Below are 23,607 nucleotides of genomic sequence, written 5' to 3'. Positions count from 1 at the left end.
GTTTATTACTGTGTAGGAACTCTTCGGAGATGTGGGGAGTTTGTTTGTTTTTTTTTTTAAGGTTTTATTTATTTATTTGACAGATATAAGCAGGCGGGGGGTGGGGGGGAAGCAAACTCCTTGCTCAGCAGAGAGCCCAACGCGGGGCTCGATCCCAGGACCCTGAGATCATGACCTGAGCCGAAGGCAGATGCTTAAGGACTGAGCCACCCAGGCGCCCCTGGAGTTATTCTTGATTATTATGTGTTGCCCCGTTGCAAGAGGCTTCTTCCAATTTGTCATTTTATTTATTTTAATCTCTTAGTCCTCTAGAGGTAGGGCGTTTCAATAAAAGCCACTAGACCGCTGGGTTCGGACCCAGCTTTGCCTCTTGCTAGCTGTGTGAGTCTTTGAGTTTCTTAACTGTGCCCCCACTTCTTCATTTGTAAAGTGGGGGGTGATCATAAAACCCTAACGCATAGAGCTGTGAGTACTGAATGACCTGATATTTGTAAAATGCTTGGAACAGTGCTTTGGCACATGGTAAATTAAAGTGTATCCTGGTGTTATTTATAGCCCTGGGGTTTGATGTCTTAGGAGGCTTTTCCTAAGCTCCAAGGTTATAAAAATATTTTCCTGTTTTTCTCCTAATACTTCTATAGTTCTATTCCATGCATTTAGAGCTTTAACCCATCTGGAATGTATTTTGTTTAAGGCATGAGATAGAGACATCACTTCTTTTCTCCCAAATGAATAGCCGACTGTCTCAACCCAGCTCAGTGAATATGCCGTTCTTTCTCCATTGACTTGAAATGCTACCATGTGAGTCTGTATCGGGGTCCTCTGTTCCCTTTCATTGCTCTGTTTTGTATCATTGCACCAATAACAATTTTAATTATTGTTAACATAATAAATTATCAGGTTAGACAAAGGCCTGCTTTATTCTTATTTTTCAGAATTATCCTGGCTAAACTTGTGAGTTGATTTTTCTGATTGTTTAGAATCAAGTTACCCTCCCCCAAAAGGCCCATTGTTATTCACTTACTTAGTTTTTTAAGATTTTATTTATTTATTTGACAGACAGAGATCACAAGTAGGCAGAGGCAGGCGGGGTGGGGGGAGGGAAGCAGGCTCCCCGCTGAGCAGAGAGCCTGATGCGGGGCTCGTTCCTAGGACCCTGAGACCATGACCTGAGCCACCCAGGTGTCCCCTATTCATTTACTTTTTTTTTTTAATTTATTTATTTGACAGGGATCACAAGTAGGCAGAGACACAGGCAGAGAGGAGGAAGCAGGCCCCCCGCTGAGCAGAAAGCCCGACGTGGGGCTCCATCCCAGGACCCTGAGATCATGACCTGAGCTGAAGGCAGAGGATTAACCCACTGAGCCACCCAGGCGCCCCTAAAGACTAGTCAGGTGCAGCAGTGAAGAGAAGGGGGCAAGAGTAGAAAAAGAAGTTGGAACCGTGAACCATCACTTGAGATAAGCCACTACCTTTGGACCTGCCTCCCATCGTTATTTTGATACGGTGTCAAATTTATACACAATCTGCGGAGAAACGACATCTTTATAATGATGGGTTTTCCCACCCTTATATGGCGCATCTCTTTCATTTTTTTCTACTCTTCTTTAACATCTCTCTAAAAGTGTCCTTATATTAGTACCTTTTAATACAGTAGCTTTCGTGCCACACAGACCACTACAGTTCAGTCCCAAAATCACCTTATTTTTTTTAAAGATTTTATTTATTTGTCAGAGAGCGAGAGAACACAAGCAGGGAACAGCAGAGGGAGAAGGGGAAGCAGGCTCCCCGCTGGGCAGGGAGTGCCACACGGGGCTCAATCCCAGGACCCTGGGACCAGGACCTGAGGTGAGGTGAAGGCAGACGCTCAACCAACTGAGCCACCCAGGTGTCCCCCCAAATCACTTTAGATTTATACCAATATTTATCTCATTACGTTCTGGTCCTGACCCTTTGACAAAAGTGATTCATAAGTCTAAAAGAAATGTATGATCTAAAGCTTGGAAGGGAGGAAGAGTGAGCTTAGAAGGGGGAGACAGAACTGAGGGCCTATGTTTGAACCTTTTTTCAAATAACTTCGTGTCTTTAAATTCAGTTAGTGAACATACAGTGTATTACTAGTTTCCAATGTAGAATTCAGTGACTCATCAGTTGGACACAATACCCAGTGCTCGTTCCATCATGCACCCTCCTAAATGCCCATCCGCAGTTACTGCAGCCACCCAGCCCCTCTGGCAACCCTTGGTTTGTTCCGTGGAGCTAAGAGTCTCTTACGGTTTGTCTCCTTCTCTGATTTCATCTTATTTTCTCTGTTTGAACCTTAAAGAGTATCTCAGAAACTGTCTTGTTGTGCATATTACTTTCTCTGTTGCGTGGAAAAGTGGAGGGATACGTGTGAAGTTATTTGGGTGGGAAAGACAGGGGGACAATGAGAAAAGACATGGAAGAAGGGGAAATACATCAGCTGCTTAAGTCCAGAAAGGTCCAACCCATCATCCCCCTTCCCCCGCCTCGGCCCCCTCCATTGTGCCCTAGAAATGGCCCTTCTGCCTGGCCCCTCTTCTCCTCTTGATTTGTTTCAGTCCAGACAACCTTGCCCCACTCTCTCCATCCTCCACATTGCCCAGAATTCTCCTCCTGAAGGAGGAATCATCATGCCAATCTCTTGCTTTAAAAAAGCCACTACTGGATCTAAGTGTCCTCCAGGGAAGACCTCCACCACATTCCTTCACCTGCTGTGTGGAATCCTTCATACTCTGTTCCAGTCCTCCCCCTCCCCCTCATCTCTCCTGTGGTGGAACCCCACAAACCCTTCTGCAGAGGACGTGCCTTGCCTTTCTCTATCTCTGCAACACCTTTTCTCAACTTCTGCCCACCCTTCAGAAAGACTGCCCTCCAATGTGTCCTCCTCTGGACAGTGTTCCCCACCACCTCTGCCCCAGTCAAGCGCTGGTAGTCGCTTTGTCTTCTGAGCCATACCTCCATGATAGTATTCTTGCGACCCTAATACCTGTTTGTCTCCTGAACTGTGCTAGGAAAGCAGGGGCCACGTGAATTCATGTCTGCATACCCATCGCCCAGCACAGTGACTGGCACAAAATAAGCATGGAGGCATGGACAGATGGAGGCATGGACGGATGGAGGCATGGACGGATGGAGGCATGGACGGATGGAGACATGGAGGGATGGAGGCATGGAGGGATGGACAGATGGAGGCATGGACGGATGGACGGATGGAGGCATGGACGGATGGACAGATAGAGGCATGGAGGCATGGACGGATGGAGGCATGGACGGATGGAGGCATGGACGGATGGAGACATGGAGGGATGGAGGCATGGAGGGATGGACAGATGGAGGCATGGACGGATGGACGGATGGAGGCATGGACGGATGGACAGATAGAGGCATGGAGGCATGGAGGCATGGACGGATGGAGGCATGGCATGGACGGACGGAGGCACGGAGGCATGGACAGATGGAGGCATGGACGGATGGCGGCATGGACGGATGGAGGCATGGACGGATGGACAGATGGAGGCATGGATGGATGGAGACATGGACGGATAGAGGCATGGAGGCATGGACGGATGGAGACATGGACGGATGGAGGCATGGACGGATGGACAGATGGAGGCATGGACGGATGGAGACATGGACGGATAGAGGCATGGAGGCATGGATGGATGGAGGCATGGACGGATGGAGGCATGAACGGATGGAGGCATGGACGGGTGGAGGCATGGACGGGTGGACAGATGGAGGCATGGAGGCATGGACGGATGGACAGATGGAGGCATGGAGGCATGGACGGATGGACAGATGGAGGTATGGATGGATGGAGGCATGGATGCCGGCCGCGATCAGACGACAGGAAGGGACGGGTAGTCGGAGACTACCCGGTAACCCGGTGGAAGAGGTAACCCGGTGGAAGAGGAAAGACAGACGCCAGAGGGAGCTGACACAGCGCAGTAAAGCGGCGAGAGGGCGGGCGGAAGAAGGCTTCGAGCACTGGGGAGCGCGGCGCGCCCTGAAGCAAAGCATCACGCATGTGGAAGCGCTCACCCACGTGCGCGTCCCCTCCTCCTTCCTCCCAGACGGTGCTGGAGCTCGCTCCGCCGCCCCCGCCGCCTCCCTTGCCTCCACCGCGGCGGCGAAAGCAAACAAAGGGGAGGGGACCCCCGCGGCGCCCTGGGCGCAGGAAGCCAATCACAGAGCTCTCCCCTCCGGGCAGGCGGGCACCTTCTTGCCGGGGAGCCCAATCGGTTCCTACCGGGGCGCGGAGGGGCGGGGAGATGGGCGGGCCGAGGGGGGGGACGGGGGACCGCGCGCAGGATTGACCAGCCCACCCATCCCCTCCCCCGCCCCCGGAGCGGCGGGGCGGGGCGGGGCCGCGGAGGGGCGGGCGCGGGGGCGGAGCCAATCACCGCGCGGTCTGCGCCCAGAGGGCGGGCGGCGCCGCGGCGCGCGCTGTCCGGGCTGACGCAGCTGGGTCCGATTCCCCAGGAGCGCAGGGGAGCCGGAGGGGCGGGGGAGAGGAGAAAGAGCGGCGGGCGCGCGTGCGCAGTGGCTCGGGGAGGAGCGGGGACCTGGCAGCAGGCTGGGAGGCTGCGAGCGAGCCGCGAACCGGGCGGGCAGCGGGCTGCGGACGCGCGCACCATGGGGGAGAAACCGGGCACCAGGTAAGGGAGGTGGGGCCACGCGGCGGGACGTGGGCGGCGGCTCGGGGCGGGTGCCGGGACGGTCCCCGGACAAGGACACCGGCGAGAGAACCCGGGGGCCGGACTCTTGGGTCCCTGGGGGGGCAGCCATCTGGGGCCGCGCGCCTGGGTCCTCGAGGATAATGAGGGGGACGCATGCCAGGGCCCTTGCAGAAACCGAGGGCTGAAGGCGATCAGGAGCCTGGCGTCTGGGTTCTCGCAGGGATGTGGGGGCCGGACGACTGGGTTCTCCGGTGCAGGCAGCGATGCAGGGGCGGAGGAAGGAGGAGCAGGTGGCTGGCCCTGAGGGGTTGGGTATGGGAGGTCCGGATGCCGGGAGGGGATTCCCCCCCCCCCAAGGCTCGTGCCGAGCTGCTGGAGAGCCGCCTGTCAGGTAAACCGCAGGCAGTCGGGCTGTCCCAAGGGCCAGGTGGCTTTGCTTCCAAACTTCTGCCTTCCCCCAGGTTGCTAGGAGCAACAGCTTCATCTTGGGGGAGTAGAGTGCGTGATGACCCTCCCCGCTTCTGGGCCTTACTTTTATTCCCGGAGGTGAGGGAAGGCAGTATCTGCCCTGGGCACGCCATCCACTCCCCGGATGTTTTCTGTGCAATCGTCGAGGCGCCTTCCTTCCACTGATACCCCGAGTTCTCTTTTTTGGTCTCTAGCAAAATCCACTTCCTGTTGTGGGCCAACACCCCCCAAGGGGATAGTGGGTGAATGCCCAGGTCCCTGGGGAGCCGGAGCAGAAGAGGAAAAGATTGGGGCCTTATGCCTCTATCCAGGAGGGACCAGGAATGGGGCCCGGGTCCTCAGACATCACTTGGCTGAAAAACATCATCATCTCAGCCCCACCACTCCCTGCCCGCAGAGGATGAGAACCCAGGCTTCTGAGCACCCCATCTAGTAGTATCAGAGAGATGATCAGAGGGAGGACTGGTGCCCTGGATTAGGGCTCAAACACCCCCAAAGAAAGGGGAAGTCACTGACTTGAGGGAGGCCCCCAATTTCCGTTATGTGGTTCCGGGAGGAGGATGGATGGACCAGAGAGGGACTGCTGACTTGGCACAATCCCCGCCACCTCCGTCTAATTCTGGGCCACAGGAAATGGAGAGAACATCTGCTGTCGCTGGCCTCCTCGATGGGCACCTCTGGGCACCCCCACAGTCTGCCTCCTTGGTCGGCCTCGGTGTACAAGTGCTGCTGCTCCCCAGCCTCGGCTCTCAAGGGCAGGTGGCCCTGCGGACACTTGGGGGCTGTTACCCCACAACCACCATCGGTGGCTTCATCCTAATAGGAGGAAGCCCTGGGACAAAGAGGAAAACTAGAAGCAAAGACGAGGGGACTGGAAGGTGCCTTAGCTATCCGTCCTTAGAGTGGATACTTGTTCTAGCTGCCACCCTACCAGTGTTTACTCTCCTTTATTGGATGGGGACACCGGGGGCCACCGTACCCTTTGCCTTATGGCCTTTGGACAGCCTGACCTTCTGGGGAGAAGTGGCAAGTGAGGTTGTTAGAGCAAAACCAGGGCGGGGGTTATTGCTGGAGGAAGGATGGGCCAGTCTGCGGGACTTCTGTTTCTACTTGCCGAAGACCCTTCCCAGGGCTTGCTGCTGAGACAGCGCATGGAGATGAGGAAAGTCAGACCCGAAAGTGGCCGGAGCCCAGGGGGTCACCGGATACCTACTACACCCACAGCAGTGGGCAGAGTCTGGGGTTAGATTGTTTCAGCTCGGGGGAGCAAATCCCTTGCAATTCAACCCTTAGTGGGGATTGCAGAGATGGGAGAATACCAGTTTAGTGAGGGAGAGCATGGGCTCGGAGCCAGACCGAGCCTGTTCATCTGAGCCCCACCGTTTCCACCCCATGGGGCCTTAGGCTAAACCCTTCAGGTCCCCGTGCCTCGGCTCCCTCACCTGTAAACTAGGAACACTGGGACCTCCACATGCAAAGCCCTTGAAATGGCGCTGAACGTGGGGCGTTCTCCTGATCAACAGCAGCGGGCATCGCGGTTCTAGCAATTGGCTGGCCTCGTGCTGGGGGCGCAAACTGAATACGGCCTCTGGCCATCACAGGCGACCTGCTGGGGCAGGTGATGTGTGGCTCGGGGCCTGTGCAAGCTCTCCCACCGCCCCCCCCTCAAGAGTAATAACCAGGGTCCGGGCTCGATCTGCTTCCCAAAGGAAGTGATAGCTGAACTCGACCTCCGGAGATGGGCTTTGGGGCTGCTGAGATCAGGGATGGTGAACGGTTGGAGGTTAATGGAATCAGGTCACACTAAAGTAATGCCTACAAATAGAAACCATTCTAGGTGCAAAAGCCAGGGCTGTTGCCCTGCTGGGCAATCCAGCTGTCTTTGGAGTACCAGAGAAGTCAGGGACAGGGTTCGGTCCTAGACAGAGGCTCCTACAGCCTGCTCATTCGGGTCCCCCTGGGGCAAGTGCTCTGGGAAAGAGCCTGGGTAGTTCCTGTGGCAACCAAGGGCCATTGTCCTAGGAGGAGGGGACCTAGTGGGGGGGGGGGGAATATTCAGGCCCTGTGGTGGCCCTTCTCCTGGGAAGAAGTGGGAGGGGTAGAGCTGGCAGAGCCCCAGAGCCTGCAGGCAGAGTCCCGGGTGAGCTCAGCTTCTCGGGCCGGGGTGGGGAGGTCCCCGCTGCCCAGTGTGAGGCAGCGGGGTTTCCCTTTCTATTTCGCTAGGGTCTTCAAAAAGTCGAGCCCCAACTGCAAGGTGAGTCCCCCATGCTCCTTCTGCTCCCAACCCGCTCTGGGCCCCTGCAAGGCCCAGCCTGCCCCTCGCCCATCCCCAACCCCTGCTCCCCACTTCCTGTGACAGCTAAGAGCTGACTTCCTTCCTTCCCGAAGCCCCTTGCCGCAAAGGCCACTCAACCCCAGCCAGCGGCGGGGCTGGGTGGGGACAGGTCCCTGGGTGGGGACAGGTCCGGGTCCCTAGGCTAGAGGAAGGGGGAGGAGCCAGGAGCCCTAGGCTGTACCCCTCTTGGGAGTGGGCCCAGGGTTCCTGGGCTGGGAATAGTCAGCAGCCCCTAGGCTATGGCCTGTGTATCCCAGAGCCCCCGGAGAGGAGCCTGTGAGACCACACCCTGCTCTCTAAATGACTGCGGGGGCCCCCCTGAGTCCTCTCCAAGCCTACTCCCCACACACACATGCTTGTCTGACTTGTGGACAAAGGTGCAAAAAGCTTCAAGGTTGGGTAACCTGGGAAACCCCACTGCTCTCCCCTTCTGACCCTGTTGGGAGGAACCCCAGGGCTAACCCCAGCCTGGGAAAGACCAGTGGCAGGATGAGCGCTCTGGGGCTTGCATGCCCCGCACCCTCCTGCCCCATCCTCCCTGTGCCCCTTCTGTATCCGCAGCTCACTGTGTACTTGGGGAAGCGGGACTTTGTAGACCACCTGGACAAAGTGGACCCCGTAGGTAAGTGTGTCCAGAAAGCAGCACCAGGCCCCCAAGACAGGGAGAGGCTCCTGGGCCTAGAGATGGAGGGGAGGCTCTGACAGGAAGTGAGTTTGTGTGTCCCTTTCCCAGATGGCGTGGTGCTTGTGGACCCTGACTACTTGAAGGATCGCAAAGGTACTGGCCCGAGAGCAGGGGGCGCCTCGGGGAAGTCGGGGTGGCCCAGTGGGGTGGGAAGAGGGAAGTCGGTTTCAGGCAGGTTGGTTGCTGCTGGGGATGAGGGCTGGGGCCGGGGGGTGGGTGTGGGCTCCTGACCACCACCACCAACCGCCCCCCCGCCCCCGCAGTGTTTGTGACCCTCACTTGCGCCTTCCGCTATGGCCGCGAGGACCTGGATGTGCTTGGCTTGTCCTTCCGCAAAGACCTGTTCATCGCCAACTACCAGGCCTTCCCGCCGGCACCCAACCCCCCACGGCCCCCCACCCGCCTGCAGGACCGGCTGCTCAGGAAGCTGGGCCCACACGCCCACCCCTTCTTCTTCACAGTGAGGACACCCTCCACCCTCTACAGGGCAAGGGGGCTGCCACTGAGTTGCGGAGCGGGGGGGGGGGGGAGGACGGTGAGGCCCCTGCTCCTGGCACATCTGGAATCAGCAGTGAGGAAGAGACCCTGGACAGCCCCCCCCCACCCCGCCTTCACAGTCACTCTTGTGTCTGTCTCCTCCTTGGGACCCCTCCCTTCTTCCCCTTCTCACCCATCGGGACGCCTCCTCCAGCCTCTTAGTGGGGATTGGGAGAAAGATCTGGAAGAACCGAAGCCTCCCCTTGCCTCCCCACAGATCCCCCAGAACCTTCCCTGCTCCGTCACCCTGCAGCCAGGCCCCGAGGACACGGGGAAGGTACAGCGGGAATGGGTCCGAGGGTTCAGGGGACAGAATGGACTCCAGCAGGAGCCTGGCACCCATCGAGGGGGGGCTGTCAGGGAGAAGCCAGGGTGGGACTTGTCCCCGGTGGAAATGTGGTCTGTCTGCTCCTGGGTGACTCTGGGCACTCCCAGGTGAGTATAGGGGCTCACCTTGCAGACAGGACCCAGGCGCTGCCAGGTACTGGGGGCTTCAGGAGGCAGAGGACGAAGCCACAGGCCCTACACTCCTCAACACACCGCGATGGGGCAGGAACCCCTGACCGAGGCGAGGGAAGAGGGAAGGAAGGGTGTGGTGGTGTCGGGGACCTTGTGTAAGATGTGACCTTTTCTCCTCCCAAGGCCTGCGGGGTAGACTTTGAGATTCGCGCCTTCTGTGCCAAATCATTAGAAGAGAAAAGCCACAAAAGGTGAGGGAAGCAAACCCCCCCCATGCTGTGAGCATCCCCTCCCCACGCCTTGGAGCCCCAAGCCTCAGGGAGGCGGCGCTGGGGGTCCGGGTGTCTGAGGACTCGCTCCCCACCCTGCCCCTCTTCCCCACCCCCAGGAACTCTGTGCGTCTGGTGATCCGAAAGGTGCAGTTTGCCCCAGAGAAACCCGGCCCCCAGCCTTCAGCAGAAACCACACGCCACTTCCTCATGTCCGACCGGTCCCTGCACCTTGAGGCCTCCCTGGACAAGGAGGTGGGGTGCGGGGGCAGGATGCAGGGGCTCCAGTGCAGAGGGCCCTGGGGGGAGGGCTGGAGCCACCTGCCAGGACAGCTGGGTGTGGGTGTTGGTTTAGAAGGAGACCAAGTCACGGGTCTGTGTGGGGGCAGGGGGGACGCTGATAATGGGACCAGTGCAAACAGATCGCATTAACTTGACCCCCTCTTCCCGAAAGCTCTACTACCACGGGGAGCCCCTCAATGTCAACGTCCACGTCACCAACAACTCCACCAAGACCATCAAGAAGATCAAAGTCTCTGGTAGGAGGTGGGGGATAGGAGGGGGTCTTGGGGGTGGGAGTTGCTGCCCACGTGGTGTGATTTCTGCGCAGGGACATACCCCAGTGCGGGAGGCTGCCCCAGAAGGAGACACAGCCCCGTGGGGTCCGGGGCAGGGGGCCTGGGGGGCTGCAGCCTGCGCTCCAAGCACGGCTGCCTGACCTCACCCCACCCCGCAGTGAGACAGTATGCCGACATCTGCCTCTTCAGCACTGCCCAGTACAAGTGCCCTGTGGCTCAGATTGAACAAGAGTGAGTAACAGAACACCCCGGGGCTGCACCTTAGGGCAGAGGAACAACCCTGGGAGACCGTCCCCACCCTGAACCGTCCCCACCTACAAGGGCCTTCTGTCCCGGCAGGTGGCTCTGAGCTCGCTTTCTGGAGTGGGCTGAGCTCTAACCCAGCCCCCATTACCCATGGGCCCAAATAGGGCAGCGCTGGTGGGGGGGGAAGCCCCCAGGGGTGGGAGCAACCACCTCGCCCGGCCCGCCCCCCCAGAGTCTCAGTCTCCTGTCCCTGCTCCCCAGTGACCAGGTGTCCCCCAGTTCCACGTTCTGCAAGGTGTATACTGTCACCCCGCTGCTCAGCGACAACCGGGAGAAGCGGGGTCTGGCCCTGGATGGGAAGCTCAAACACGAGGACACCAACCTGGCTTCCAGCACCATGTGAGCGGGGAGGCGGGGGCGGGGCTCCTATGGCCCAGGCTCACGCGCTCCTTCAGGCTCTGTCCCAGGCGCCCTGTGCTCTCGGGGCTCAGAAGGGACCAGAGAATCCAGAGGGGGAGGACAGACAGATCAACGGCGAAACGTACCACCCGTCTAGTGACGAGTGTGGAGAAGGAGCAAGGCAGAGGAGGCCGGGACGTGTCAGGGTGGGCGGCATGTGTGCCCTTTAAAGAGGCTGCCCCCCACCCCCAGGTGTGAGTTCTGAGGAGGGACCCAGAGTAAGTCGGTGACTGGCCACACAAGGAGCATCCTGGGCAGAGGGGTCCGGTGGCCCAGGCCCTGTCTCTGCAAGGACGCACGAGGGAGTGTGGGGCCACCACACCTCTGGGCGATGGCCACACCGTCACTGAGTCAGGGCCGGGCCTCCCCCAGGACTCCCAGGTGCGAGGAGAGCACTGCGTGAACACGCATGGCAAGCCAGAGGCCAGAATGAGCTGGTGGGGGGGTGGAATGCGGTCACGGTGGCGGAGAGCTGGATGGTGCCGGGTCACAAGGATAGGTCACAAGGACACTTTAAGCTGCAAGCGGGTTCGGTGCCGAGGGGTGCCGCGGGGTGCTTGGTGTGAGAACAGCACAGCCCACACTGCTGGAGGCCACGGCCGGGACGGGGTCCCGCCCAAACTTTGTGGGAGCCACAGGGCTGGGCTGTGGCCGAGCTCGTCCCCCTCGTTGCAGCGTGAAGGAGGGTGCCAACAAGGAGGTGCTGGGCATCCTGGTGTCCTACAGGGTCAAGGTGAAGCTGGTGGTGTCTCGTGGCGGGTGAGTGTGCGGGGAATGTGGGGGGCACGGGGGTCTCCTCCCGGTGCGGCCGCGAGGGCCTCTCACACCACCTCCCCCATCCCCCCCCCACAGGGACGTCTCTGTGGAGCTGCCTTTTGTCCTCATGCACCCCAAGCCCCACGACCACATCACCCTCCCCAGGCCCCAGACAGGTGAGCGCACCCCAAGCCCCCCACCCCCACGAGGCGGCCAGAGGCAAGGCCAGGGGAGACTCGCTGGTCCCCCCGGCGCCTGCCCACCTACCCCTCTCCTCCTGCAGCTGCTCCGGACACAGGTGTACCCGTGGACACCAACCTCATTGAATTTGATACCAAGTAAGAGACTCCACCCCCACCTTCGACCTCTGACCTCTGTGGCCAGAGAGCCCTGCAGCCCCCCAGGGTGCCCTCACCCCTGCTTTTCTCCTCCCTGGGGAGGGAGGGCCGAAACACCCAATCCAGATGGCGTAGCCTCCTTGCCTATGGGTCCAGCCCCTTCGCTCGGACGCCCCTGTGTCTGGGAGGGGAGCGGGGGGCCGAGCAGAGGGCCTGGAGCCCTCACTGCACCCCCCTCCACCGTCAAGCTATGCCACGGACGACGACATTGTGTTTGAGGACTTCGCCAGGCTCCGCCTAAAAGGGATGAAGGAGGAGGATTATGAGGACCAGCTCTGCTAGGAGGGGGTGGGTGCGGGGGCGGGGGGGGGGCAGCCTCCGCCCTCCCCGCCTCTGCCCAGCAGCTCCCCCCACCCATGCCTCCCCTCCCCCCTCCCGCGCCGGCTGCCCCAGGCACACACTGGACCCATCTCTCGTGGAACATGGGCCTGATGTTTTGGACTCCAGCTGCGCACCCCCTCCACCCCCGTGGGCGGCAAGCTGTGTTCAGACTAAATTCTGCAGAGGAGGCTGGAAAGACAGCGGGGAAGTGGGGAGAAGGAACCCCGCGTTCAACCTCACATCACAGTAACAGCTTCCCTTTCCAGGGAGAGGAGACCCTCTTGGGGGAGCAAGGCCACTTCTCTGTTTCTGAGCATAAAGAAGAAATTAAACCTTTTCATAGGCAGGAGCGTCTGTGTCTTCCGTGGGGGGTGGAAGGAGCAGACCGGAGCCATCAGGGACCGGCCGCAGGGGGCTGAGCACCCAGCCAGCCTCCTCGCCGGGCCCCAAGGCCATCAGTCGGTGTCCGAGTGCTGGGCTGCCCTGCGCTCCATGGAGGCACTGAAACACGATTGCTCAGCCCAGAACCCGCAGTGTCAGCTGTCACATTCACAGGGGAAACAGCTGCTCACTTCCCCATAGGCTGGGGGCCTCGGGAGCCGGGTAGGGCCGGGCTCTTCCCCCTTGCCGCTGGCACACGTCACCACCTGGTCATGTGTGCTGGGTGCTCGCCTCCGGCCACCTAGTCCTGGGGCTTGGTGGGAGCCCGGCCACGGGCTTCCCCGGACAGAAGCCGCACGACATTCTGTGGGGCCGGGGGGGGAGTCTCACCTGTGACATCCCCCTGCAGCTTCTCGGATGTGTGTCAGGCACTCCCGGATGCCGGGCTGTAGGACAGGAGCAACCCTCCACGGACAAGGCCCACCCTCCTGCACCCACTCCCACTCCTGTCACCCAGCCTTTGTCTCCTGTGTCTCGTAAGGCTTATCATTCACTCCGTGAGCAGCCCGTGCCTGGGGTGCCCGTTCCGTGCCGGGCATCATGAAGGACATCGCAGTGACCAAAGCCACCATTAAGTCACTCCCTGGTGACCTCGTGACGGTATCCATGCTCCAAAGGAGAAGTCCAGGGCGAGGAGTGCTGACCTCGGGGAGTGCTGACCTAGCCTGGGGTTTAGGAATGATCTCTCTGGAGGGAGGGACCTTTGAGCACAGAACCGGCAAATGAGGAACGGGCTGGAACCTTCTACCTTCTGGGCGATGGCAGCACTATGTGAGAAGGTGGGAATGGGGCAGAGACAGCAAGGCCAAGTGGTTCCAGATGGGGCCCGGGGGCCGCTCCTACGGGCCTTCAGTCTGTGGAGCCTGACATCTAATTAGACCGCCATTTACCCACGGACTTAAGTGCTGCCAAAATGCCAGTGCCCTTGGCCACCCCCCGCTCCCCAGTACAGCCCACCCCGCACAGCCCGGCCCCCGCCACACAGAGGAAGCACCAGCATCCCCTGATTCCCAAGAGCCCACTCTGACCTCTGAGCTCTCGGCCCAGAGCTCAGCAGGCTTTCAGGTGAATCAGGACTCCCCACCCCCAACCCCCAGGGAAGAGGGGAGGCGCGATAAAGACACACCATCCCAGGCTCTACCTTCCAGGGTCCTGATCCCGCAGGTCCCAGGAAGAATCCACACTTCTAGATCTTGAATGAGCACACGCTTTGAGAGCGGATGTCTTTTTTTTTTTTTTTAAGCTTTTTATAAAGTTGTTAATGTTTTTAAGAAAGCAAAACATGCACATGGTGTAGAGAAAAAAAGATCCAAACCATGTACGATCAACAGTGGAAAGAAGGCTCCCTCCTGCCCCTGGTCCCCAGCCTCCTGTTTGTCATTCCCAGGGGCCACCACTGTCCCCAGTCCCGTGACCATTCGTCCCGAGACAGTGTTCAAATAAACCAAAGATGCTGTTCTCATCCAGTCACACCTGCCCAGGTGCATTTCCCCTTATTCCGGACAGACAGTAGCACAATGTGCCCTCCTGTCTCTACCACGCTTTTCCCGTTAGTGGTGCCTTCCCTTCTGCAGCAACGCCTACAGATCTTCCTTATTCTTTCAGTAGCCCTGTGACTTTCCACTCCCTGGGTGGCCTTTATTTCTACCCGTCTCCTGCCGAGGGCCGTGAAGGCAGGCAAACACCAGGGCAGTCATTATCCCCGAAGACAGGTCTTTTGGGCACACACGAACTGGATCTGCAGGACAAATTCTTCTTCTTTTTTAAGATTTTATTTATTTATTTATTTATTTATTTGAGAGAGAGGGAGAGTGTGAGTGTGAGTAGGGGAAGAAGCAGAGGGGGAAGCAGACGCCCCACTGAGCAGGGAACCTGATGCGGGGCTCCATCCCAGGACCCTGGGATCATGACCTGCGCCGGAGGTAGACACCTAACACCTAACCGACTGAACCACCCAGCCGCCCCTCAGCAAGTCATTTTTAACACATCGTAGGTGCCAAGACCGGGCGCTGGGTACATGCCCGGGGCTAATGCCAACCTATGGTCTTTAACCTCAGCTGGGCCCTCAGTTCCCAATGAGCATCTGTCCCTCTCTGACTTCCTGGCCACCTCCCTCACCACCTTGCAAATCTTCCCCCATGCTCCTAGTGACTTCTGATTTTCACAGAGATGAGGGCGCCAGGGACGGATGACTGCAACTTCCCGCCTCTACCCACAAACACCGATGGGGACGATTCCCTATGCAACCAAGCTCAAGCCAAAGCCGCCTCCTGTTCAGAGCTTGTCCTTGGTGCCCAGGTCGCTCCCCTCCCACCTCCTCTGACTCCCCAGCTCATCCCCCCACCCCCTCTCTTCAACCTCTGCCTCTCTCTCTGCCGGTTCTCCATCCGCGGTACGTCATACATCCACGCAAGTCTCTTCTGCTCAAGGAGGGATGGAAACCAGAGAAGACCCTCTTCCACACTTCAGTCTCTTCCACATAAAGTCAGTCTCTACTCATTTCCTCACTACCATTTCACTTTTTTTTTTTAAAGATTTTATTTATTTATTTGACAGAGAGAGACCACAAGTAGACGGAGAAGCAGGCAGAGAGAAAGGGAGAGAGGGAAGCAGGCTCTCTGCTCGGCAGGGAGCCCGATGTGGGACTCGATCCCAGGACCCTGAGATCATGACCTGAGCCGAAGGCAGCGGCTTAACCCACTGAGCCACCCAGGCGCCCACTACCATTTCACTTTTTGTGCGTTCTTTTCTTTTCTTTTTTTTAAGACTATTCATTTATTTATCTGACAGAGAGAGAGGGAACACAAGCAAGGCGAGTGGGAGAGGGAGAAGCAGGCTTCCCATGGAGCAGACGCGGGGCTCGATCCTAGGACTTTTGGGATCACGACCTGAGCCGAAAGCAGACGCTCAACCCACTGAGCCAACCACGTGCCCCGCGTTGTTATTTTCTTTTCTTTTTTTTTTTTTAAGATTTTATTTATTTTATTTGACAGACAGAGATCACAAGTAGGCAGAGAGGCAGGCAGAGAGAGAGGGAGGAGGAAGCAGGCTCCTTGCTGAGCAGAGAGCCCGATGCGGGGCTCGATCCCAGGATCCTGGGATCACGACCTGAGCCGAAGGCAGAGGCTTTAACCCACTGAGCCACCCAGGCGCCCCGCTATTTTCAAAGTCATGGACACACCGAGCATAAGGAATCAGATAGAAGCACAAGGCTTATACCCCATGGCTCACCAGCTCCCTTCTCAGAGGTAGCTGCTTTTACATCCTTTGATGTTTCTCCTGGTATTGACCTCCAAGCAGCGTGCTCACTTTGCTGCTTCCTGACTTTCGTCTTAAGCATCATCGCTGGTGTCCCACCATTCGACGTGAAGACTGAGCCCCCTTCTGCATCTCTCCCCAGCAGTGCGACACCCCCACGGGCCCCATACTCCCGAGAGAATAGTATCGGGGGAGGTTAGATCAATAACCAACATTCACACGTTCGTGCCTACGTTACCCAGCATCCTCGTGCCGTCTATCGATGATCTGTCTCCTCCGGCACCAGGTTGTCTTCCCTGAGTCACTGTCATTTAAAGAATCTGTTTATTCTCTGAGTTCATCCCTAACTCTCCAGATGACCTGTGGAGCATGCTGAACTAGCCGCGCTGGGCTGTTTTATGGGGGGAAAATTATGTTGCTGAATCATTGCATTTTCAGCCCACATCCTAGCACACCCGGAGAAGAGAATTCCAGATTGGAACAACTCAGGAAATAAACTTTCATTTAATCCCCATTTTCTTTTAGTTCTTTTTTTTCTTCTAGTTTTTTAAAAATTTATTTACTCATTTAAGTAGCACGGGGCTCAAACTCACTACACAGAGATCAAGTCTCACACCCTTCTAACTGAGCCAGCCAGGTGCCCCTAATCTCTGTTTTTTTTTTTTTTTAAGATTTTATTTATTTATTTGACAGAGAGAGATCACAAGTAGGCAGAGAGGCAGGCAGAGAGAGAGAGGAGGAAGCAGGCTCCCTGCTGAGCAGAGAGCCCGATGCGGGACTCGATCCCAGGACCCTGAGATCATGACCTGAGCCGAAGGCAGCGGCTTAACCCACTGAGCCACCCAGGCGCCCATCTGTTTTCTTTTTTTAAAAAGATTTTATTTATTTATTTATTTGACAGAGAGAGACACAGCAGGGGAAGTGGGAGAGGGGGAAGCACCTCCCCACTGAGCAGGAAGCCAGATGTGGGGCTGGACCCCAGGACCCTGGCATCATGACCTGAGCAGGAGGCAGACGCTTAACCACGGAGCCACCCAGGCGCCCCACTCTCTGTTTCCAATACAGTCCTGCCGCCAGGCGGGCCTTTCATGCAAAGACCCTCTGTTTCCCGCCTTCAACAAAGAAAACTCCAGTAATGGGATGGGCAGGGGTGAATTTAAGAGTAAATCAAGTTGCTTTTATGCTTTCTCCACTACTGGCTTCATCTCCACCTCATTACTAAATCAGTCACCAGGTACCTTCTGTCTTGATGCTTCTATCTAAATTTTTCCTATTAATTCCTTTGCTTCTCTCTCTTTGACCCCCAAATAAGACGCCCCCCCTTGTTGTTCTTGTATTAGGACTTTTAAAAGCAGCGGAGTCACATGCTGGGTCCCTCACGCTGAACCGACCGTCTCCATCCGTTGGCTAGCCCCGTGCCGACTAGCCTCGTTCCCCGTGTCCAGAGCTGTCCGGACCGACCTCTCCAGAAGGAACCCGGCCGGAGCACACGTCTGGAGGATCCTTCCAGGGCTCCCAAGAGCTTTCAGGACGAGGTCCAAACCACTTAGTTTGCAAGCCTTTTCCTGCTCTGGCTCCGGCTACCGTCTCCCGTCCGCGCGGTTAAGCCGCAAGCCCCCGGCTCCCGCAGCGCCGCCGCCCGGAATCCCGTGTCCGGGCGCCGGCAGGTGCACCGCGCGCCCAGAATCCCGTGTCCCCGGAGGTGCACCGCGCGCGCCTCCAAGCGACGGCGACCTCGCTGTCACCTGAGAACCCATCCCGCTCAGGACGCATCCCCAGACGACGCGGCGTAACCGGCGACCAGAACGGGAGAGGGGGGGCTGAGCGGAGCCCACCCCTGGGGACAGGCTGCCAGCCCGGTGTCCGCGGGCATCCCGCCCCGGAGGAGCCACGCACCTCTCACCGAGTCAGCCTGTCCCCCAGGCTCCTACGAGGGGTGCCCCAGCACCCCGGGGCTCCCAGCATCCTCACCCAGCACCAGCAGCCGCGCAACAGAGACCCCAGGAACGTCGCGGAGGCGCGCAAGGCCGAACCGCCTCGCACCGGGAAGCCAACGCCCCGCTGCCGCCTCTTACCACAGGTGGCCGCCAGGTGGCGACGGCGGCGCAGAACAGGGTGTGCGCACGATACCCTGGGAGTTGTAGTTCGCCAGGTCGGGCGGCGCCGAGTATCCTGGGAATTGTAGTCGCAGCCCCGAGCACGCCCCGCGCAGGCGCACACCGACAGCCGCTTCCGGGTTCAGGCGCCGCGTTTTGCCGAGGGAGAAAAACCCTGAGGAAGGGGCGACCGGGGGTGGCGATGGCGACCTACAGCCTGGCCAACGAGAGGCTTCGCGCGCTGGAGGACATCGAACGGGAGATCGGCGCCATTCTCCAGAATGCAGGTTCGGGACACGACGGCCGGCGCCCCCGCTCGCAGCAGGGAGGGGAGGGACCCCGGGGGCCGGCGGGGGGACGGGCTCCGCGCGGGCTAGCCCCGGCCAGCCCCGGCCAGCCCCAGCCCTCTGTCGGCCCCCGCAGGTACCGTGATCCTGGAGCTGTCCAAGGAGAAGACCAACGAACGGCTGCTGGACCGGCAGGCGGCGGCCTTCACGGCGTCGGTGCAGCACGTGGAGGCCGAGCTGTCGGGGCAGATCCGCTACCTCACCCAGGTGCGTGCGGCCGGCCACGCCCTGCGCCTCCGCCTCGGCCTGCAGGGTCCTCGCGGCGGAGCTTCGGCCCCTGGAGCGGTGGCGACCCGGCCTCCAGGGAGCTGGTGACCTCCGCCGAACCCTCGCTTCCGGGGTGGGCTTCCCCCTCGGGAAGGAAGACGCCGAAGGCGGCCTTGCCTGCCTCGCCGGGTGGGGAGGCCCTGGGGACCACCAACTGGTGGTCGGTACCAAAGCCAGGGCCGTGCGCCCAGAAACCTGACCTGACCTCAGGGTCTCAATGGGCGGCACCCTGAAAGGAGGGGCAGGGGTGAGCTGGTTCTCGCTGTGCCTGACGCTGAGTGTTTACGACGTGCCAGACGCCGCTTTATCTAATTCTGCAACAAGGCTAGGAAGTCGTTGGGGTTACCCACATCTTACACGAGGTTAACACGTTCGGTGATTTACCCCGGGTGACCGGGCCCCAGCGGCGTCCGGCTCAGGGGGGACAGGAGGCAAGAGACCAGATGCTTGCTGGGTTAGGGAGCTGGCTCAGGGGAGGGGTGTGTCACCAAGTCATCTGACTGTCCTGTAGGTGGCCACCGGGCAGCCTCATGAGGGCTCCAGCTACTCTTCGAGGAAGGACTGCCAGATGGCCCTGAAGCGAGTGGACTATGCCCGTCTCAAGCTCAGCGATGTGGCTCGAACCTGTGAGCAGATGCTGGAAAACTAGGCCAACCAGCTAGAGCGAGAACTTGGAAGAAGGCCACCACCAGCACCCGGGACAAAGCCCAGAGACCTGTGGCGTGGGACATCAGGGCTGCCACTTTGGGCCCTGCTGGGCAGGGTATGGGGGCAGAAGGTGGGGATGGAGACACTTGAAGATCAGGCAGCCCCGACTGCTCCCACAGGTGCTCCCGCAGGTGCGCCAGGAAGTGCAGACAAGCTCAGACAGAGATCAGATCACCAGCACACTTCCTCCAACACCCCGTGCCCTACCCCAGGCTTCTGTAGACTGGACCAGCAAAGGCACATTCTTCTTCATGGAAAGAGACAAAAGCAGAACCAGGGGTTTTAATTAAAAAAACAACAGCAACGGAAGCAGGGAGCTCGGACTCTCACTGGAGCATGCGTGGGTGATACTGGGATTGAGGAAAGAAAATCAAGGGGGCCGTGGGACCCTGAGGGGAGGTGCTGGAGCCAGGAACCCTGGGAAGGGGGCAGGAGCCTGAGGCCAGTGTCTGCAGAATAGAAGAGTCAATAATTATAAAAATAATCTTTAGTAATTAAGCACATAATTTGTCTAGGGTATCACAGTGAGTTGTAGATTTTATGTTACAGCATGGAAAAGAAATCCCAGAAGAGTAGACAAGAGGGCAGTGGCTGGATACTTGTATATTAAATATCAACTGGCCGTGGAGTGCCTAGCATGTGCTAAAGATTATCCTGATGTATTAATTAAAGGTGTGTGAGGCTGCATAAAGGACGGTGTCTACCCTCTCAGATTTCCGCTCTCTACTCAGGCACTGGAGTCTGATGCCACAGGTGTATAATACAGCGGCAAATCTGGAAAAGAGAAAGGGATGAAGGTATCAGCTTTAAAATTAAGGAAAGTTGGGGGACTAGCTTGAGCTGGATGATTCGATTCCCAAAGCTCAACGATACAACCATAGTACAGGGCAGGTGCTCAGGAGAGACTTGTGAACTAAATAAATGGCTCCCACCTTCCTTCATGGGTTCCTCTCCCCTTAGCCTGCTCTAGCTGCCATCTTTTTTTAAGATTTTATTTATTTAACAAAAAGATAGCAAGAGCAGGAACCCAAGCAGGGCGTGGTGGGAGAGGGAGAAGCGGGTGTCCCACTAAGTAAGGAACCCAATGCGGGCGTCCATCCCACCATCACAGGATCATAACCTGAGCCAAGGGCAGACACTTCACAACGAGCCACCTAGGCGCCCCTACCTACCATCTTATATTGCTCCAAGCCCTGCCTGGCTCTGAAGGTCAAGGATGGGTCCCTGGGCCTGAGATGGCTTTCCTTCCTCCCTCCCTCTTTTGTAACTGTCTCTACCTCATTGTTCTCTCATGGCCTATGGTTCACAATGCAGACAGATGCTTATCTGTCTGCTTGGGGCAGGTTTCCGGTTTCCGGCCACCTAAGAGCTTCTGGGGAGAGGGACCCCAGAGGCCCAGCTTACCTGGCGTGTGCTGCAGTGACTGCTCCCTCCTCCTCCTGCACAGCACATACAGGAGGACCACAGTGAGAACGAAGATGATGGTCAGGAGGGAGACCACTGGCACCATGGCTGAGGTTCTTGCAGAAGGCCCTATTTGTTCTTCCAGCTGCTTCTGCCTCTCCTCAGCCCCCTGACTGTGGCCCTCAGTGGATGTAGTGATGTCATCGGCGCAGGTGAGGTTTCTGTCCAAGGACTGGGCCCCTGCTGGAAGCGTGGGCTGCACGGTGGACTGCGAGGTGGGTGGCAGGTGCGTCGGAGCAGGGGAGCCCGTGTCTAAAGGTGCCCTTTGTGTGGGCTCAGGAACCTGGGTGCTGGGAGGAGGTAAAAGCTCCTGGGAGGCCGAACTCCCGGAGTTAGCATATCCATATCCTGGAGAGGCAAGAAGTAAGGATTCAGAACATCAAGGTCACAGCTGAAGGCCAGAGAGGAAGGCAGAGGTGGAGGGCAGAGCAGGGTGGAGAAGGAAGTGAACCGATCAGCAACAAGGAAGCACTGGGACAAGCATCTGCACCGGGACGTGGGGGAGACCTGGGCTGGAACCCTGACTCTGCTACAGAGTCGCCGTGTGACCATGTCCCTTGTCTCTTGACCTCCCTGGGAGGCCTGCCTTTCAGCTATGGAGTAGGGAGAATTCTCCTAGCAAGGGCCACAATGGCCAGGAGGATGAAGGGAAAGCCTGCGTGCAGGTCTCTAGCCCACAGACTGGTCTGTGCGCCATGGAGGAGACGCAAGACTACTTCTCTGCAAGTGTTAGGACATTTTGTGTATTTTATGAGAAAAATACAGCAGGCGCATCTCAAAAGTGGCATGTGTACAGTTAAGAATTTGTTCCTCTTATCGTATGTAAATTTAGCCTCAAAAGAGAAACGGCAACAAGTATTGAGCTCCATGATACACAAGCTGAGATGTTTGGGGGAGAAGTGTGGTCATGCCTGCACCTAATCAGGAAACGCATCAAAAAATAAGGGGCGCCTGGGGGGCTCAGGCAGTTGAGCATGTGCCTTCAGCTCAGATCATGATCCCTGGGGTCCTGGGATGGAGCCTGCATTGCAACAGGGCTCCCTGCTCAGCAGGGAGTCTGCTCTTCCCTCCTCCCTCCCCCTTTCCCCCTCTCCCCTGCTCATGCACTCTTTTCTCTGTCAAATAAAATCTTGTAAAAACGAGAAGGTGGATTGATGACGAATGAGATAGATGGGCGCGCACTAAAGCAAATGTGGTTATGTGCTATAAACTTGACATTGTAAAATAGGAATTTGTGTCTGCTGTATTTTGTACCTACTATATAAAAGACATAAAATACAAATACATAAAAGCTAGAATCGTAGCTAGAAACATAGACTCTAAGTAGTGGTCCTATGGGTGTCCCCTGGACAGGTCTTTCAGCTTTTGTGTAAGTCTTTAAATTTCCATAGTAGAATACTGGAAAGCAAAAGTAGTGCCTTGGCTTCCAGAAAAATATTAAATAAGAGCACGGGACGGAGTGGCACAAATCACGACAGCGATGGTGGGTGACACTGGGTGAACAGGGGTCGATGGGACTTTGCCTGGCACCAGGTACAAGGTGTCATGGGGAGGGGACCCAACCAAAGCCCACAGTGAGGAGGAGACGGCTGCCCTGGAGACAGACCCCAAGGAGGAGGGGGAAGCCCGTACCTTTGCGATCAAACCAGCTCACCAGTTCTTGAACCCAAGTATCTTTGCTCCCCCCACACACGCTGCGGGAGTGTAGCTGGAACCTAGGAAGGAAAAGCCTGGTCACCTCAGCTCTTTCCTCATTCCAAAGATGTGAAGTCACTGCCAAGAGCGGGGCGGGGTGGTGGGGGGAACCCTTTCTGCCCCGCCTGGGAAATTCCCAGGTAGGTGGGAAAGGGAAAGCAAGGCATGGAGAATTCCTGGGCGAATGGAATCCTGGGAGGGGGTCGCTCCCCCCAGGAGTTCCAGGTCGACGGCGAGGTTCCCAGAGGCCCCCAGAGGGGCTGCGCTCCCAGCGCTCCGGGAGATTACCTGATGTAGAAATTACAGCGATCGTAGGCTCTCAGGTGCTTTCGGAAATGTGCCATGACCTCCCCCTTCGGAGGGGAGTGGGAAGAAATCCTCCTGTGGCAGTAACAACTGCCGATGACGCTGCCCTCGTTGCCATGGCCTGGGGGGCGGGGGCGACCCAGGTGGTCAGCGCAGGTTCCCCGCTCAAGGGGCTCCCCTCCCTGTTACTAAGCCTCTTCCCTCCATCCCGGATCTGACCCCCGGGCCCAACCCACACATCCCACCCCCAAACACGTCCTGAGCACGGCCTGGACCCGGATGTCCCCCAGCCTATCCCCTGCCCCGGCTGCCTGGGGACCCCGGCTCGCCACTTACCCAACACCCCCCCTCGGCCCTCGGCGCCCCCTTCCCGCTTCCCCCCCACCCGCCGCCCGCACCCCGTGCGCGGACTCGGGGACGCGGGGGCCAGCGCGGCCCCGGACCAACCTGGCGGAGGCAGCAGCGCCAGCAGGACGAGGAGCGCGAGGAACCGGGCGCCCGGGCTCCGGCTCATCTCCGCGGCCAGGCGGGACCGGAGCGCGGCGGCCGGCGGCTTGGTCCCGCGCCCGCGGGGACGCTGGCAGCCGCGGCCGGGATGCTGGGCTGGGGGTGCGGCGCGAGCTGGCGGCGCCCTCTTCCCGCGATCGCACCGTCCGAACCGACAGCGCGGTCGGTACTGCGGGCCCGCGCGCGCCCGCCGCCCGCCGCCTCGGGGAAAGCCCAGGAGGCGGGGCCCCCCGCGCCCCCGCGCCCCCGCGCCCCAGAGCCCGGAGCCGGCCCCGGACCACCGCGCCAACAGGGACCGCCGGGG

At 58.4% G+C, this 23,607-nt stretch overlaps 3 protein-coding genes across 5 annotated transcripts; 2 read left to right on the top strand and 1 right to left on the bottom strand.

The window, feature by feature from the left end:
• The first annotated feature begins 4,588 nt into the window (after positions 1-4,588).
• ARRB2 (arrestin beta 2) lies at positions 4,589-12,186 on the top strand. 3 transcript variants are annotated; one of them, XM_044248919.1, is made up of 16 exons: positions 4,605-4,682; positions 5,802-6,049; positions 7,395-7,425; positions 8,068-8,128; positions 8,240-8,284; positions 8,455-8,651; positions 8,946-9,005; positions 9,371-9,438; positions 9,576-9,711; positions 9,911-9,995; positions 10,193-10,265; positions 10,542-10,679; positions 11,415-11,498; positions 11,592-11,671; positions 11,779-11,833; positions 12,082-12,186. In XM_044248919.1, the coding sequence occupies exons 2-16, from the start codon at positions 5,805-5,807 to the stop codon at positions 12,173-12,175; spliced, it is 1,452 nt and encodes a 483-aa protein (XP_044104854.1). In that variant the 5' UTR covers positions 4,605-4,682; positions 5,802-5,804; the 3' UTR covers positions 12,176-12,186. The 3 variants fall into 3 exon arrangements, with proteins under 3 accessions (XP_044104855.1, XP_044104854.1, XP_044104853.1); XM_044248918.1 differs by lacking the exon at positions 4,605-4,682 and adding an exon at positions 5,195-5,249; XM_044248920.1 differs by lacking the exon at positions 5,802-6,049 and having other exon boundaries at positions 4,589-4,682.
• A 5,946-nt stretch (positions 12,187-18,132) lies between these two features.
• On the top strand, positions 18,133-19,640 carry MED11 (mediator complex subunit 11). Its single transcript, XM_044248917.1, has 3 exons — positions 18,133-18,296; positions 18,433-18,563; positions 19,135-19,640. Exons 1-3 carry the CDS (start codon positions 18,212-18,214, stop codon positions 19,270-19,272), a joined length of 354 nt encoding a protein of 117 aa, XP_044104852.1. The 5' UTR covers positions 18,133-18,211; the 3' UTR covers positions 19,273-19,640.
• Positions 19,641-19,803: 163 nt separating this feature from the next.
• Positions 19,804-23,482, bottom strand: CXCL16 (C-X-C motif chemokine ligand 16). The gene is made up of 5 exons (XM_044248916.1): positions 23,244-23,482; positions 22,779-22,917; positions 22,428-22,510; positions 20,736-21,143; positions 19,804-20,105 (listed from the first exon to the last, which is right to left on the bottom strand). The coding sequence occupies exons 1-5, from the start codon at positions 23,308-23,310 to the stop codon at positions 20,059-20,061; spliced, it is 744 nt and encodes a 247-aa protein (XP_044104851.1). The 5' UTR covers positions 23,311-23,482; the 3' UTR covers positions 19,804-20,058.
• Between the last annotated feature and the right edge of the window lie 125 nt (positions 23,483-23,607).

The sequence above is a fragment of the Neovison vison genome, chromosome 5, assembly GCF_020171115.1.
Source record: "Neovison vison isolate M4711 chromosome 5, ASM_NN_V1, whole genome shotgun sequence".
NCBI lineage: Eukaryota > Metazoa > Chordata > Mammalia > Carnivora > Mustelidae > Neogale > Neogale vison.
The sequence above is the reverse complement of the archived record's forward strand: the minus strand, read 5'-3'. Positions and strand labels throughout refer to the sequence as shown.

Bases quoted from the DNA above. Each gene is read 5' to 3' on its own strand.
- MED11 (XM_044248917.1), top strand. From the start codon at position 18,212: ATGGCGACCTACAGCCTGGCCAACGAGAGGCTTCGCGCGCTGGAGGAC. The intron at 18,297-18,432 runs GTTCGGGACACG...CGGCCCCCGCAG, and splicing joins CGCCATTCTCCAGAATGCAG to GTACCGTGATCCTGGAGCTG. The intron at 18,564-19,134 runs GTGCGTGCGGCC...ACTGTCCTGTAG, and splicing joins AGATCCGCTACCTCACCCAG to GTGGCCACCGGGCAGCCTCA.
- ARRB2 (XM_044248919.1), top strand. From the start codon at position 5,805: ATGGAGAGAACATCTGCTGTCGCTGGCCTCCTCGATGGGCACCTCTGG. The intron at 9,006-9,370 runs GTACAGCGGGAA...TCTCCTCCCAAG, and splicing joins GCCCCGAGGACACGGGGAAG to GCCTGCGGGGTAGACTTTGA. The intron at 9,712-9,910 runs GTGGGGTGCGGG...TCTTCCCGAAAG, and splicing joins AGGCCTCCCTGGACAAGGAG to CTCTACTACCACGGGGAGCC.
- CXCL16 (XM_044248916.1), bottom strand. From the start codon at position 23,310: ATGAGCCGGAGCCCGGGCGCCCGGTTCCTCGCGCTCCTCGTCCTGCTG. The intron at 21,144-22,427 runs GTACGGGCTTCC...TTGCCTCTCCAG, and splicing joins GAGCTGGTTTGATCGCAAAG to GATATGGATATGCTAACTCC. The intron at 20,106-20,735 runs GTAAGCTGGGCC...TCTCTTTTCCAG, and splicing joins GTCACTGCAGCACACGCCAG to ATTTGCCGCTGTATTATACA.